Source organism: Thamnophis sirtalis, unplaced genomic scaffold (assembly GCF_051295495.1).
Source record: "Thamnophis sirtalis isolate CommonGarterSnake01/CBP01778 unplaced genomic scaffold, rThaSir2_p1.2 scaffold_1, whole genome shotgun sequence".
Lineage (NCBI taxonomy): Eukaryota > Metazoa > Chordata > Lepidosauria > Squamata > Natricidae > Thamnophis > Thamnophis sirtalis.
In genome coordinates this window covers 133305178-133321127 of record NW_028261381.1, presented here as the reverse complement: position 1 = coordinate 133321127, position 15950 = coordinate 133305178, and the positions used below count along the sequence as shown (strand labels likewise).

General features: G+C 38.1%; 1 protein-coding gene across 2 annotated transcripts in view; it reads right to left on the bottom strand.

The window, feature by feature from the left end:
* Positions 1 to 8691: 8691 nt before the first annotated feature.
* Positions 8692 to 15950, bottom strand: part of FLRT2 (fibronectin leucine rich transmembrane protein 2) — a 78566-nt gene continuing 71307 nt past the window's right edge. For both annotated transcript variants that reach the window (XM_014059511.2, XM_014059512.2), the window contains exon 2: positions 8692 to 11838. In XM_014059511.2, coding sequence (XP_013914986.2) covers positions 9464 to 11455 — 1992 coding nt within the window. In that variant the 5' untranslated portion in view covers positions 11456 to 11838 and the 3' untranslated portion in view covers positions 8692 to 9463. The remainder of the gene's footprint in view (positions 11839 to 15950) is intronic.

Genomic DNA, 15950 nt, shown 5'->3' with positions numbered 1-15950 from the left:
TGCACAGGAGCACTGAACTGTGGAAAGACAATCCATTTGCTGCCGAAAAGTATAGTATTGATTTGAGATTTCAAATGCATTCCGTTGCATTTCAGTGCATTTCACTAAAGCAAATACATGATACATTGAGAAGTTATGTGAAATTCCTCCAGTCTAGAAAGTTATTATGAACTTTACATGATTAGCCTACAGAGTCAAAGGCATAAGAAGAATCAACATTTTATTAAATTATCATTTGTCATTTTTGTCTGTGCAGCTTATTCTATTTCAAATCATTACTATGTCACATATATATGTATCTGCTCATCTGTGCATATTCTAACAAAGTTTTCTGCCTACATGTGAAAACTGCATATAAAGAGTGAGGAGTGTAAGACTAACTAAAAGGGACAAAACTTAACCCATTATGCCATGGAAACATCGTTGCTGGGCCCTGAAAAAAGAAATGAAAAAAAAATGACATTCTATAAATATTCTATATTATTTTCTTTTCAGAAATGTCTATTTTCAGGTAAGAAATGATCCAGCCAAAATTATGTAATATAAATGTTATGCAATTTTTACATTTTAGAGACAATGTATTTTTTAGCCTTCTACCTTTTTTTTTAGAAACTATTAGGTAGTCCTCGACTTACAACCACAATTGAATCCAAAATTTCTGTTACTAAGCGAGACTTTTGGTAATCATTGCAGTTGTTAAGTTAGCAACATGGTTGTTCAGGAAATCTGGCTTTTACATTGACTTTACTTGTCAGAAGATAGCAAAAGAAGATCCTATGAACCCAGGACACTGCAAAGGTTGTGAGTCAGTTGCCAAGTAACTGAATTTGATCACATAACCATGGGGATGCTACAACAGTCACAAATATGAAAAATGGTCATAAGTCACTTTTTTCAGTAATGATGCAACTTTGAATGGTCACTAAATGAACTGTTCTAAGTCGAGGATTACCTGTAGTGTTCTTTTTAGAAAACTGTCTCAATTTTACAAACAGTTGAGGAATAATGCAACTGAAGTTGTTTCATGGGCCTTAAAAGAAAATCACTATATGTAGTGGTCAGTATCTTAAAATGGCCTCAGGCACAATTTTCAAAGTATTATAGGAAGCCCTGTCTTGTGGTTTCATTTCACACATGGTGATAATTTATGCTTTTATTACTTTCTTCTTGAATTTCTAAATTGAGGGAAGTCTATGGTAAGGCTGATGAAAGAGTTGATGTGAGATTTCAGGTTAAGTTGATCTACTGCATTTGCAATATGATAGCAGCAAGACCTGATTAATATGTCCTCAGCTCTGAAATTTTATCTACTGTATGATATAGATATATCTACTCAATAAGCTCCCACAGGACGCTGATGCTCTCCCCCTTCTATGCAATAGATTCTTCAGTATCTAATTTTCAGTAACAAAATCATAAGGACAAAGAACATGTAATAGCTAATGTTGAATGGTAATTCCCATCATCCTTGATTATTACCCATATTGGAACTGAAGTCTAATATGTTTTCTCCCTGGTAAAGCAAATAAAGACCTTTCATGCGGAAAATATCAGATCATGTGGGGCAAGATTTATTTTTCCTTGTGTAATTTCTCCTAAAAATCAGTACTTTACCCATCACCCATGTCCTTTTAACTAAGGATTTTAACTTGAGATGTTCTGCTTGCAAACAATGTTTTCATTGAGTGTGACCCAGCAATTAAGGCAAATACTTATATAACTTTAATCTGCTGAAGGCTGTCAGTCAGTTTTGATGATTGAGTGACATATTGATAAACACACAGGCACACACATGAAAAATCCTATCATTAATGAACTAGGCAGATTTGGATTTTTTTAAAATATGAGATCATATTTCAGGTGAACCCTTAGACAACATTTATTTTTCTAGTAAAAATGGTGGAATATCCATGGGTATTTCTTAGCAGTTTGCCACTGAAGTAAGGAGAATCAATTGCTGAGTAGATAGGAGAGGGAGTTTTGAGGCCACAAAACGGAGCTGGGGAATGCACACATTCTACTGTGTGAGGCTTCCCCACTCCTGCAGTGTGCTTGTAAAACCAACAATTGGGGCTTTATTTTTATTCTGTCTTCAAGTAATCCGCTACAGCTTTTCTGAGGGTACCTTTGAGCTGTAGTATGATTTTGGTGGTGCAGGGGCTAAAATGCAGCATTTGCAGGCCAAATCTGCCCACTGAACTAAATTGAACCTGTTCAATCCTGCCAGGTTCAAGGTTGACTCAGCCTTCCCTCTTTTCAAGGTTGGTAAAATGAGGACCCAAATTGTTGGGAGGAATATGCCGACACTGTAAACTGCTCAGAGTGCTGTAAAGCACTAAAGGGTGGTATATAGATCTAAAAGCTATTGCTATTTAAGAACAAACGTGTTATCTTTACCCACTCTGCCATATTTTTATAGGGCTCAGGACGAAGTGGCTATGAAGAAATGTCTTCTTTGGATGGAGGACATATTCAGAATTTACAGATGAATTATTCTAGGAGCTACACACAGGAGACATAAGAGATAGCAACTTGAAATCCACTCTTAATGCCCAAAGGTTGTGCAAATCTTTCAAAAGAGTGAACATATGGAAGTCTATACAAAACATTTATCCTCCCTTCTTTAATGCAACTACAATAGCAAGGTTTAGTAGGTTTGCATACACTAACATGTGGAAACAGCTTCCAGAACAGCAATCAAAGCTTGGAAAAAAGAGGTGGATGCATTCAAAGCTTAGGAATTTTTTTTTAATAGTCTCTCTCTTCTACTTTCCAAATTGCTATTGCAATCATCAAGAACAATGTGAATTAAAGAGTCTTAAAATTAGCCTGTCAGCAAAGCAATGCTATTGGGGAGAATAGCATTTTTTTAAAAAATGTGTGAGTTATGTTTCTATGATATTCATTCTCTGAAATTTTGTTGCAAGTGTTGTGCAGTATTGCAAACTGGTGTTTTGCTAACTTGGAAGTCCATACATTTAAAGTTGCCAAGTTTGAAAAAACTACTGTAAACTGTTCCAGTACACAAACCTGAGGCCTCTTAATATCATCTGCAAAGTGCTTCACTTCCTCTGAGCTTGTTACTGCTTACTGGCTGGTTTTTTCCCCCCACTGACATTTAGTACTAAAATGAATTCTCTTCCTATCTGCAAAACAGGAAAGCACTAGGAGGCATAGTATGCTGATGTTGGAGGTGGAACTAACAACACAGTCCTACATTTCTTTCTGTCATTTTCTGGCTGCACAGAATACTTACAAAGATACCTTTTACAGTGAGATACTACAGTAGACATTGGAAACTTTAAAAGTTATGCACCATTGGATTCACAAGTATTTTTTAAGTTGGGGTGGCATCATGCCTTAAGGTATTGATCCCACATTGCTTACCTACCTTCAGATGAAGTGGGATAATTTAACTTTGGAGAGTTAAATTATGGATTTAACTTTCTCAATGACTGTAATCACTTCCAGAGGGTGGATGGATTGATGAATAAAAGGGCATATTATTTTTTGCATTATCCCATTCAGCTACCAGAATTAATTAATATATGCTTTTCAGCATTGTTCCAAAAATATTAGCTATTGTATATATGAAAAGCAGCCAGCTACTTTGTCATCAGAATTAATTTTCTAATCTCCAGATCTTGTATGATGATAATTTACTTTGTTTTGCCCATTAGAAGTATCACACAATTTTTAATATAATAAAATAACCTCCCTGCTCAGTTCTCTACATAAAATCATTTTAATTTGAGGAAATTCTATATTACCCTTGAAAAATAATGAAGAGACAGTCACTATTTAGTGAGGGTTTAACAAATGTTATTCACTTGCATATCAAAGTTTTGTGAGATGCATATATTTCTCTGCAATCATTAGTGCTTTATTCATATTTTTATAAGATCTGAGCATTTTATCCAGGTCAAACAAACTCATGGGAACTGGGAGAAATCTTTAATGTTATAATTAGCTATCTAGTCTCTTATTCTCTTGTGAAATTTTGATTTTGCATGACATTAGTTAGCAATCATAAACTGAGTCATTTTATAGAAAATAAAGAGTTAATCCTATATAATGGTTCAAATTCTAATAGTCTACTGCTTTTAGAAAGTCATGCTTTCCTTCCATACACCTGTTCCTTTGTAGAAAAAAATATCTACTTATATATGTTTGAAATTTGGCCAAGTCATTCGCCACCATCAATATTTCTATAATTCTATGAAATTGGGTAACAGCTTCTCATAATGGTACTTTTATGCCGATAAATGTCCCAACCTGCTGAAAAAGTTACAGTCAATTCTTTTTGGTATGGGACAATGAAACATCCTTTTTTCTTTATACAGTCAACCACACGTTGGAACTGACTATCTTTGAAATAATCCAATTAGATCAGGAAAATTTTGGGATTGGACTTTCAAACTACAGCAAGTGGTATTGACACTGCTAGCAAAAGCATCAGATGATCAAATGACTAGCTTTCCACCAAATCTTTCAAATCTTATTGCTTGTAAATTTTCTGCATAGAATAGCAATAGTATTAAATGCCTAAAGACATTAAGTTAATGCACTATCATGAGCCTAACTGGAAGATAAAACAGTAAATGTATCCAGGACATTTTTTAAAATAATGGATAAAGTTAATCCTGACATGTTTAAACTGTTGTTAAAGATCTCCTTGACTAGGTTTACATAACATTTGACTAATCTAAAATAGGTAGATTGAAACTTGATAATTTTCCATTTATAAAGTTGTAGGAAACTCAACTTTTGACTTAGCATATCTCTTAAGTTTTATCCATTTTGAAGTCTCATTGTTTGGTTTGCACATGTTGTATAAACACAGTAATTGTCCTTTGTAACATAGGTGTAAAAGCATATTATAAAAACCTTGAGGTGTGTGTATGCGTGTATGCTGTAGGATTACATATATCTCCAATCATCCATTATATTATGAAAAGTAGAAGTAGGAAGAGTTCTAAGGGAAGAAACCAACTGAAAATTGTTCATAGAAGCATAGAAATAGGAATTTTGCAACTTGAAAAGTGGTTTGGTTAAGAACTCATTGTAAATTGTTTATTTGGAATAAGCCATAGCTTTCACGACTGGTGTTCTTAGTAATGCTTATGCTTTCTGAACAGAATGAAACCAGGTCATGTTTCAAAGATGAGACGGAGAATTTCTTTCTTGTCATTGGGTGAAAAATCCTGATAAGACAACAATCAAACAAGACAACAAACTATCTCGACCCCTTCCAGTCAGGCTTCAGACCCGGTTACAGCACTGAAACCGCTTTGGTCGCATTGACTGATGATCTATGGAGAGCCAGAGATGGAGGACATTCCTCCATCCTGGTTCTCCTTGACCTCTCAGCGGCTTTCGATACCATCGACCATGGTATCCTTCTGCGACGACTGCGGGAGGTGGGGGTGGGAGGCACCGTGTTGCGGTGGTTCTCTTCCTATCTCTCGGACAGGTCGCAGTCGGTGTTAGTGGGGGGGCAGAGATCGTCCCCTAGGCCCCTAACATATGGGGTGCCTCAGGGCTCGGTCTTATCCCCCCTACTATTCAACATCTACATGAAACCGCTGGGAGAGATCATCCGCAGGCACGGGATTAGATACCATCAATATGCGGACGATACTCAATTGTATCTGTCCGCCCCGTGCCAACTCAATGAAGCGGCAGACGTGATGAGCCGGGGTCTGGAGGCGGTTATGGACTGGATGAGGGCTAACAAGCTTGTGCTCAACCCAGAAAAGACCGAGTGGCTGTTGTGTTTCCCTCCCAAGGATTCCACCAATATTCCATCTCTCAGGCTGGGGGGCCAAACTTTATACCCCTCAGAGAGGGTCCGCAACTTGGGAGTCCTCCTAGATCCACAGCTATCATTCGACCACCATTTGACGGCTGTGGCTAGGGGGGCATTCGCCCAGGTACGCCTGGTGCGCCAGTTGCGACCCTACCTGAATCGGGAGGCACTCACAACAGTCACTCGGGCCCTCGTGACCTCTAGGCTGGAATACTGCAATGTGCTCTACATGGGGCTGCCCTTGAAGAGCATCCGGCGTCTTCAGCTAGTGCAGAACGCAGCCGCGCGAGCGATAGTGGGTGCACCGCGGTTCACCCACATTACACCTATCCTCCGCGAGCTGCGCTGGCTACCTGTCGACTTCCGGATGCGCTTCAAGGTGCTGTTAATCACCCATAAAGCCCTACATGGTAGTGGATCTGGATACTTGAGAGACCGCCTTCTGCCAATTACCAATTACCTCCCTGCGACCAATAAGATCACACAGATTGGGCCTCCTCCGTATTCCATCGGCCAGCCAGTGTCGGCTGGCAACTACAAGGAGGAGGGCCTTCTCAGTAGTCGCCCCGACCCTTTGGAACGAACTCCCCGTGGAGATTCGTACCCTCACCACCGTCCAGGCCTTCCGCGCAGCCTTGAAGAACTGGCTAGCCCGTCAGGCCTGGGGATGAAGATAGTTGCCCCCCCCCGAATGATGAATGCATGTTGGTTACTGCTTTTATTATATGTGTCTTTGTTATTGTCTGTATCTCCCCTTCCCCGATTTTATGTGAGCCGCCCTGAGTCCCCTCAGGGAAAAGGGCGGCCTACAAATTTCAATAAAATCACTATTAAAAAAAAAAAAAAAAAAAAAAATCAGGAATGCAAAGGAGAAGGTAAAATCCTGACAAAGATTATTAGGATGGCATTGTTGAATATCGTATTTACTTTCTTTCATTCATGTAAATTATATATTGTAACAAAGATACAAATCTACCGTTTGGACTCTTCATTTTATTATTGATAAGATAGTGTATATGTGTGTGTGTTGCTTAGGTTCATGATATAGAAAAACATAACTAGAAACACCTAGATTAGACATAAAAGCCTATTTAGTCTATCATAATATTTCTCAAGTACATGATTCTGATTAGGAGAAAGTAATAATAACAGCTGTTACTCTGAGCAGTTGAAATTCAGAGGCATTCCTTATGCTGGAAATAAGATTTAGCCTTATGCTCTGTAAAGGGATTCAGTTTGGAGGACATCTCATTATCCGGCATGTGCAAATAATTAGGATTTTTTAACTACATAAAGTTATCCCTGTTCCACTTAGATGGCATCCTGCTTACAGGAAAGCCTTTCTTTCAACACTTTTCATAGATCTGTGTGTTTCTTCTTAATGTTTAAACAGTATCTTCTGTCAACAAACAGTTCAGTCAAAAGGGGAGAAAAGCTGTTTCCTAGCTAAAATTATATATTTCAAACCATATGGCTATCTTTTAATTAGCAACCTTTAGCAACTACACTGATATTACACAGGTTGCCTAAAATACCAATGGAAATTCTTGTTATTGTTAAAGGATGATTGCAAAATTATTGGACTCTGCTATCTTACAAAGTAGTGATCCATCTGAATGTTGCTGAACATTAATATATCTGTAGGTGTGTTTTGTGATTAATAACAGATTAGGTAAACTGAGAAAGTATACTGATCATGTTTCTTGTTTCTGTACCTTAAGTTCTCCTTTTTTCAAAGGAGATTTTTGGTTAGCCTTTAATTAAAGGATATATTACTGAGATGACTAATTTTGTAGATCCTTTCTGATTATTAGAAAATAGCTTTAAGCATCTGTTTCAAATTAATATAATTGTGGCAGACAAGACATAGTAATTGTTATTTTTAAAAATGAATGAGTTGATAATTGTGCTTAATTCTCAAGTATTCTGCATATGACTGGAGAGAGTGAATTTATTTAGATTTTAAAAAACAGAGAAGAGTGTAAGGGAAGGCCACACTAATTTATTGATTAAAATAAATAAAAATCAAATCAAATATGGGTAGTATAATCCAGCCTTCTCCAACCTGGTGCTCTCTACGTTTAGTGGACTACAATTCCATAATTTCAGCTAACATCTTATCCCTTGGCTAATATCCCAGTCATGTCAGTATATGAAGCCATCATACAGTCATGTCCTCAACTTCATGCAGAGACTACATATGATGGGGAAAGGGGAGCGTTAGCTAATCTACCATCAGTGGATCTTTGTCTAACACTAAGAGCTGCACTAAATTATCCATGCATAGCATAAGATGTTTCATATGATGCAGTGGAAACTGTCCTTTTTCTTTCACTAAAGGAGTAGGTATTCTTTTTGTCATGTTCCCATATTAATAGAACTGTACAGCTTAGAATCCCAGGAAGTCCTTTTGCAAAGATACAAAACTGGACAATATAATCTGGAAGGAATCAGATAAAGTTGAGGACATTTCCTTAACCTGAAATAATGCAAGTTGTGCAATTGGCAAAATCAGTTTGGCAAGTAATTGTAAATGGTTATACAAGACTGCAAAGTCAATGGGGAAGCCATATTTACTTAGCAATCATGTGACTGACTTAACAACTGCAGTGATTCATTTAACAATAGTGGCAAGAAAGGTCATAAACGGGACAAATTTTACTGAACAACTGACTCACTTAACAACAGAAATTTTGAGTTCAATTGTAGTCATAAGTTGAGGACTACCTGTAGAATGAAAGTATTGACTGTATTCTGCCAAAGATCAGTCTGGATTGTTAATAGAATTTTTGAAATTTATGACCGAATGTGATTTCACTGGGAATTCAAAAATGCATTTCTGGAGAAAACAAAAAAAGTCTAGATGCAGTTTAATTAAAAAAAAAAAGCATTCCCAATTTGATGAGACTTTAATAACAAATGCCTTGATGAATTCCATACCAGCTTTTTTGAGAAGAAACGAACAAAGTAATATACCTTTTGGAAAAAAAAATTAACAAAATGAAGGATACAGGTTTATTAAGCCCAATATCCAGGGAGTTCCTAGTTTTAGTCTCTGACTAAAGGGAGCTAAAGGGGCAGAGGCAGGCAAGGTGGCCAATCTAATTTTTACAAATACTATTCCATTTTTTGTAAAGATCACCAATGAAGTTAAATTGTTTTCCACTCATGTAACACTGCTTAGGCATTCCTAAAGTTTCCTCTTGTAATACAAACTTATCTTAAACTAATGGATATACGAGCCAAAATCCCCCAAACAGCTCCAAAATCAAAGTATTGAACGTTTGAAGAATGAGGCATTTTGTTTTGTATTTCCTTTGCCATGGCATCGGGTTCTTATTGTACAACCCTGTACAGTACTTCTTCAATATATATATATATTTATATATATATATTTATATATATTTTAAAGATTTAAAAAGCAAAAAGTTACAAAACTGTTTGCAATTAACTTGAAATAGAAAAGATAGCACTTTTTTTTAAATCCCATTATATAGTACACCATATAAATTACAGAGTATTCAAATGCGCAAATGCATTTGCGTAACATTTATCAAATGTAATTTTTGTTGATTTGTGTGTGAGTAGATTAATTTTGCTTGCTCCCTCTGGGTTTTTGCTTGTGGTAATATTGCCTCACCACACACCTCACTATCACGTATGACAGTGTTCCAGGTCTGAGACACTGCTGTTGCAATATCGCATATTGTTGGGGATGTGGCAGTCTGTATAGTTAATGCCCCCATTTGGGGTATATATAGGCTGCAATCTGAAATCTCCTTTAAGGAGCTGATCATTATTTAAGGAGACAATCTGAAAGCTGGTTTCTGTCATCTCCAGGATGGAGTTGTCCTTCTTGGTTCCTGCCTCACAGTAGTCATCTTTCCGTCGCCCACGGTTGTATTTCCACTTCTGAGAGGTGTAGCGTCCTTTTTTGTGCATGTGCCAGCAGAAGATACTGAGCAGAACCACCAGGACAAATACAACAGCCCCCCCAATTAAGCCTGCTAACAGAAATGGAGAACCAAGGTTATGAGAAGTTGTCTGTTCGTGGCTAGAAGCTGAGTTGCTTCCGTTATTCAACAGGGAAGCCTTCGTTGTGCCTTCTGAGCACACAGTGTCCTCACCAATGCGGTAATTATTAAAATCATCCAAGGGAACCAAACAAATCCGATATGTAGATTTGGGCTCTAAATTTGTCAAGCTGATGTTCTGCCTCTTATCAGTAACTATCCGTTCCTGAATAATGCCTCCTTCCAGACTATGACCCATTTTAACCCAAGTAAGCTTGTAGGCCATCACGTTAAAGAGGGAATGCCAGCTCACTTGGATGCAACTGCCATTTACAACGTGGATAAACAGCTGAAATCGTTCAACAGTGGGAAAGGTCATTTTTTCTTCATCATTCCTCTCAGGCACAGTGGGGATTGTGGTTATAGTAGGGGCAAGAAGAACGCTTGTTTGTTTACTACTTGGGGTTAAGTGTGATGAAGTAGAGGCCATCGTGGTTGGCAAAGATGTTGTGGGAACATGGGTAACAAATGAGGCATCTGGGGTAGTTGTGGGGCATGACAACATGTTCATGTTGAGTTCCCTGACTGCCATACCTCGGACTTGTTCTGGTCCCTGACACATGAATCCTCGGACATTGAGGGAGGGAGGAATTAATTTGAGCCATTCAGTAACCCATTTAATACTACAATCACATAGCCAGGGATTATTCCTAGCTGTCAGTTGTTTCAGGCTGCGAAGATTGTCAAAAACACCTTTAGACAGCATCCGGAGCTGATTGTTGGAAATATCAAGTCGTTCCAGGAGATGAAGATTTGAAAAGGCTGAAAGTGGTATGTGTGATATCTGGTTGTCCTGTAAATAAAGCCTAAGTAGATTTGTACCTGGAAGATCGGGAGGTGGGTATGTCAATGAATTCCTTATTATAGAGAATTCCTTAAGTTTGGATAAGTGGCTAAAGGTGCCATCTGCAATGCCTTTATTTGTAAGGAGATTACCATCCACTATGAGACGTTCCAAACTTGTGAGATTCTGAAAGGCCATGTCTGATATGATGGCAATTCTATTTTCATCCACTCGTAGTTCTTGTAAGTCCATTGGAAGGCCAACTGGTACACTGCTTAAGTGATTCTTGGATAAGAACAGAAGCTTGAGGCTAACAGCTTCCCGGAATGCCCCATCCTCCACTCCAACAGTAGAGATAGAATTATCATCCAGATGAAGCTCTTCCAGTTTCAAGAGTTGTGCCAGAGCAGCCCGAGAAATGGTCTGGATGTTGTTTTCTTGCAGGTGGAGAACCCTGACATTCTTGGGGAGATTCATAGGGAACTCGTCTAGCTGGTTGCCATACAGGTAGACTGTGTGCACAGACTGGACATTGTGAAGTTCTGCAGGAAATCCAGCATTATTAATTTGGTTATTGTGGAGGTAGAGTATGGTTACACCCTCCGGTATTCCAAGAGGCACTGAGGTCAAGCTTCGTTCATTACAATAGACAAAATTTCGGTCGCAACGGCATACAGTTGGACAGGCCAATGCTTTGGAAAACTGCACATACAATCCCAGAAAAAAAACAAGCCGGGATTTCAAGAAAGCAAACCTGTCCATGGGCCACATTCTAGTCCACGGGCCCATTTCTAACTGAAGAAAGAAGGGAGAGTTGAATAAAAAGAAGAAATAAAACAAAATAGATGTATTTTGTCCCCTTTGTTATATTCCTAGAAACTAAATGCAAAATAATCCTTGTACAACTGGACTGTCATCCAGTCGGCTTCTGAAAATCACTGTATTGTTAGCCAGGTTTACACATTTTGATGCCTTCCTCCATGTATGCGAAATGGCAGAGTAACTATGTCCTATACAGAAGGCCAATCCTCAATGAGAAGTTCCAAACGTTGACAGCAGATAGGATGGTTGGATTAGCTTTTCCTTTCACTCTGGTATCAGTAGTGAAAGTGCACTCAGTTTCCTTCCATCTAAAAGGCATTCATTTCAGCTTTAAGCTGGGTTTCAGAAATCTGTTGAGAGAGAAGAAGGAAGAGAAAATAAAAAGGCTGCATTGTTAATTGACAAACATCCTGTAAAGACAAATCCATTAAGGGTGTGAATTTGTAACATAAATAAGCCAGACAGCATTCATAAATAATTCAAACTAAATTGAAAAATTAACTGGGAAAGGAGAATGAATAATGGGTTCCTATGTTGTGGACATAACAATGTACAGGTGTACAGCAAGCAGTAGAAACAAGGGGAAAAGCAAGCTAGGAATACAGTACATATATATTTTACAGGAAAATCAGAAAAGCGGTGTTTACTGAATATATGTTTCTCCATCAGGGTGCATGGAGAAAATATCTGCTGTGAACTCCACATAGGCATCAGGAAGGGCATCCGACCAGTAAATGCTCAGCTCCATTCTGTTGCCCCCAACCCACCCTGAAGCAAGAAATTAGAGTCATAAAAAGAAAAACAAAGGTTATGTGAAGCTGAATGGAATGTAGACATTTTTTTTTCATTTTTGATTTTGAGGAGTGTAATTCAAAATGTTACTATTATTCAGATAATTGTTGTCATTAAGACAATTGTTAAATTTCAAGTCTTCCAACACCTTCCTGAATTTCTCATGTCTGTGTTAAGACTGTAGTCCTGTACATTGTCTCTTTACATCCATTTTATTTGGAATCACTACATCAAAGGTCATGTTTCCTAAGATTCAGTCTTAGAGATATAAAGCTTTTTCATTGGATGGTTTGCAAAAGTGTCATTTCATACTTTGAAACTATGGTAGTTTAAGCTTTTATTAAAGAAGTAAAGATAACACCAGTCATTTTATATCACAAAAAAAGCTTATGCTAGACTTCTTTGCAATAAAGTTTCTATGTGAATGCACAAAGCTAATAGGTCAAAAAATTAAGGCATTGGGAATCAACACTGCAATCTGCAGAGTTTGGGGAACATTTTCCTGCACTGTTAGGTTTTCCATTACATATCAAATATTCCTTAATTTTCCTTTCTCTTTCTGGTTATATTCATTACTTAAATTTAAAAGTGATTTTTTAAAAATTCCTTAAATTCCTTCCATTGTGATAGAAGATCCCTCTCCAAGATTATTTACCATTATTATGACTAATTTATATTTTTGTATATATTACATATTTAATTGTTAATGTTATAAATAATTTAACAACTAATTTATTTTAGTGAAATGCTGAGCAAAGTGCTACACAAATTTAACTCCCAATTTCACACGTGTTTCATAAAGGCAATTAACAACTGTCACAAACTATATTGGATAGGGAAAATGTCAGCATTATCTACCTATATTCCAAAGTAGTTTTTCAAGAGGCAACTTTTCAAGAGTTTCTGCCTCTTTTTTTTTAAGACATTTCGCTTCTCATCCAAGAAGCTTCTTCAGTTCTGCACATTTGGGACAACCATGACCTGGATGACCGAGAATTTCCAGATATCTACCTACATATTTCTAGGTAGGCATGGGCATATAGGAAAAGTATATATACCAATGAAAATCTTCCAGCCTGTATCTTTCTCATTACAGCTGACAGTACTATTATGTATGTATGCATGCATGCATGCATGCATGTATGTGTGTATGCGCGCGCGCACACACACACACATTTTCGTAGATTTTCATGGGTGTAGGTATGCTGGTCTTGTTGTATTCAGGTCTTTTCCCATGTAAGATTGAGATTGTCTTGGTAATGTTTGCCAAAGAAAAAACCTCCTCCCTTTTCCAGCATCTTAAAGCACCAGGACATGAAATTGATTTTGAAGGAACTAAATTAATCTCCAAAACAGAACACTTCAACAAGACAATAATTATGGAAGCCATCAAAATAGAGAAACACCCCCACAACATGAATAAACGTGATGATACCTCCCGCCTACCAGACATCTAGAAACCAACCCTGGTCAACAAACGAACCCCACCCACTACCCAGGTCGTTACAACACAAAAGAACAACAGACACATAGCCAGCACCTCAGCCACACAGGATGATACGAAACAGCCGACCAATCTACAAACATCAACTCCATCTACTAATCAGGATGCAACTACACAGCCAACCAACCCACTTACAGTAACAAATCCAGCACTCCACCCCCCTCCACCAAGATTTATAGAAAGATGACAGCAAGAACGCAGTAAGAAAAAAGGAAAAAAACTTCCTCCCTTTTTCAGCACTTTAAAGCTGAAGGACATGAAATTAATTTTGAAGAAACCAGGTTAATCTCCAAAACTGAACACTTCAACTAGAGAATAATTATGGGAGCTATCGAAATAGAGAAACACCCACCACCCAGGCCATTAAAACATGAAAGAACAACGGACACACAGCCAGCACCAATCAACCAATCAGGATACAACCACACAACCAATCATTCCACTTACTGAAACAAAGCCAACACTCCACAGGATGATACGAAACAGCCGACCAATCTACAAATATCAACATCATCTACGAATCATGATACAACCAAACAACCAATCATTCCACTTACAGCAAGAAAGCCAGCACTCCAAACACACCCCACCAAGATTTATAAAAAGACGGCAGCTCCAACCACACTTTAAGCCCCAAACCCAGCCTGAAGATGGCAAGTGACACCTTGCCGAAATGTTGCCAAGACAATCTCAATCTTACATGGGAAAAGACCCAAATACAACAAGACCAGCATACCTACACCCGTGAAAATCTACGAACACACACACACACACACATACACACACACACACACACACACACTGAATTATTGATCTTACATAGATTATAAGTTTGTTACATATAGCAAATAGAGCAAATTATATGAAACTCTTTAAACCGCAAAGTTAAAATTGCTATGAAGACAATCCAGGCTCCATTTCCGACTGCCACAGTCTCCTGCAATGCTCTGCCAGTGAAAATTACCTCTGACCAACATAATACATATTCTAAGATCAGCAGTATTCCATCAGGAGTTTTCACGGGCAGAGGGTTGCAGCTCCCAGCCAAAAATGGAGCCAGGAAGCCCGTTTTTCACTGGTAGAACACTTGGGCTACCATGGGCGTCCCCGACATGAGTGATGCCAAGTTGGCCATTCCCACCTTGGTCAGCCTCCCCTGCCCCCCTCTCCCAGGTCAAACATAACTCTGATGTGGCCCTCAATGAAATCGAGTTTGACATCCCTGATTTAGATCTAACAAATAAATATTATTCATGTAATTTAGTGACATATATATGCCTACACATGAACACACATAGAGCAGCAAATACAATGTTATAGACTAAGGAAATACATAAAATGCCCTCGATGCATTTCTGGTAAGCTGAAGCTGAATAAGAAAGCAAGTAGTGCCCTATATTTCAGTTTTCTTTCAAATGTCAGAAAGTGGGTGGGTGGGGTACAGAGAACAGTATGTTTGCACAAAAAACCCAAGGGAAGTGTTTCTCTTTTGCCTTCAAATTTCTAAAAAAATCTCATTGCAATCTGGAGTAATTTAACCACATGATCTTACGATATTAAAACTCACTTTATTGTATGATGCTAGGAGGTAGGACTATAAAGATGATTCAGCTCTCCCTTGTTCATATCCCTCTTGACACAATTTTAATTACACCTGTCTTTCTGCCTCATTTACTAATGGAGTTCAGAATTAGAAATGGAAAGCCAAAGCCGTCGGCATGAGATGGAAAAGGCAAATTGATGAATGAGAAAGGGGAGATGAGGGTTGAACACAGGGGAAATGTGCTAAGTGGAAGAAGGACTAATAACCAACACATTATAGCTTTACTGTGCATGTGTCCACTGTCAGCCTGATCAATGGCTGCATTGTTTCCATCTGCAATTTCCTTTGTCAACTGAGCATTCCTCAGGACAAAAGCTGCATCACCCACTATATTTATAAACCAAGTCATAGAAATAATTCCACAGGAGAAAAATAGCCATTCAGTGCCAAGAGTAGAAAAGGTTAGCCAATATGGAACTATAATAACAAACTAAGAATAAGCAGCAAAATAGAGTGGAGCTTGTTTGATTTCAGACTAGCACAATATATGAATACAGCCATTCTGAGTAGTAAATCCCTCAGTATAGGATTTAGTATTACATTTATATCAGGCCATTACAGTT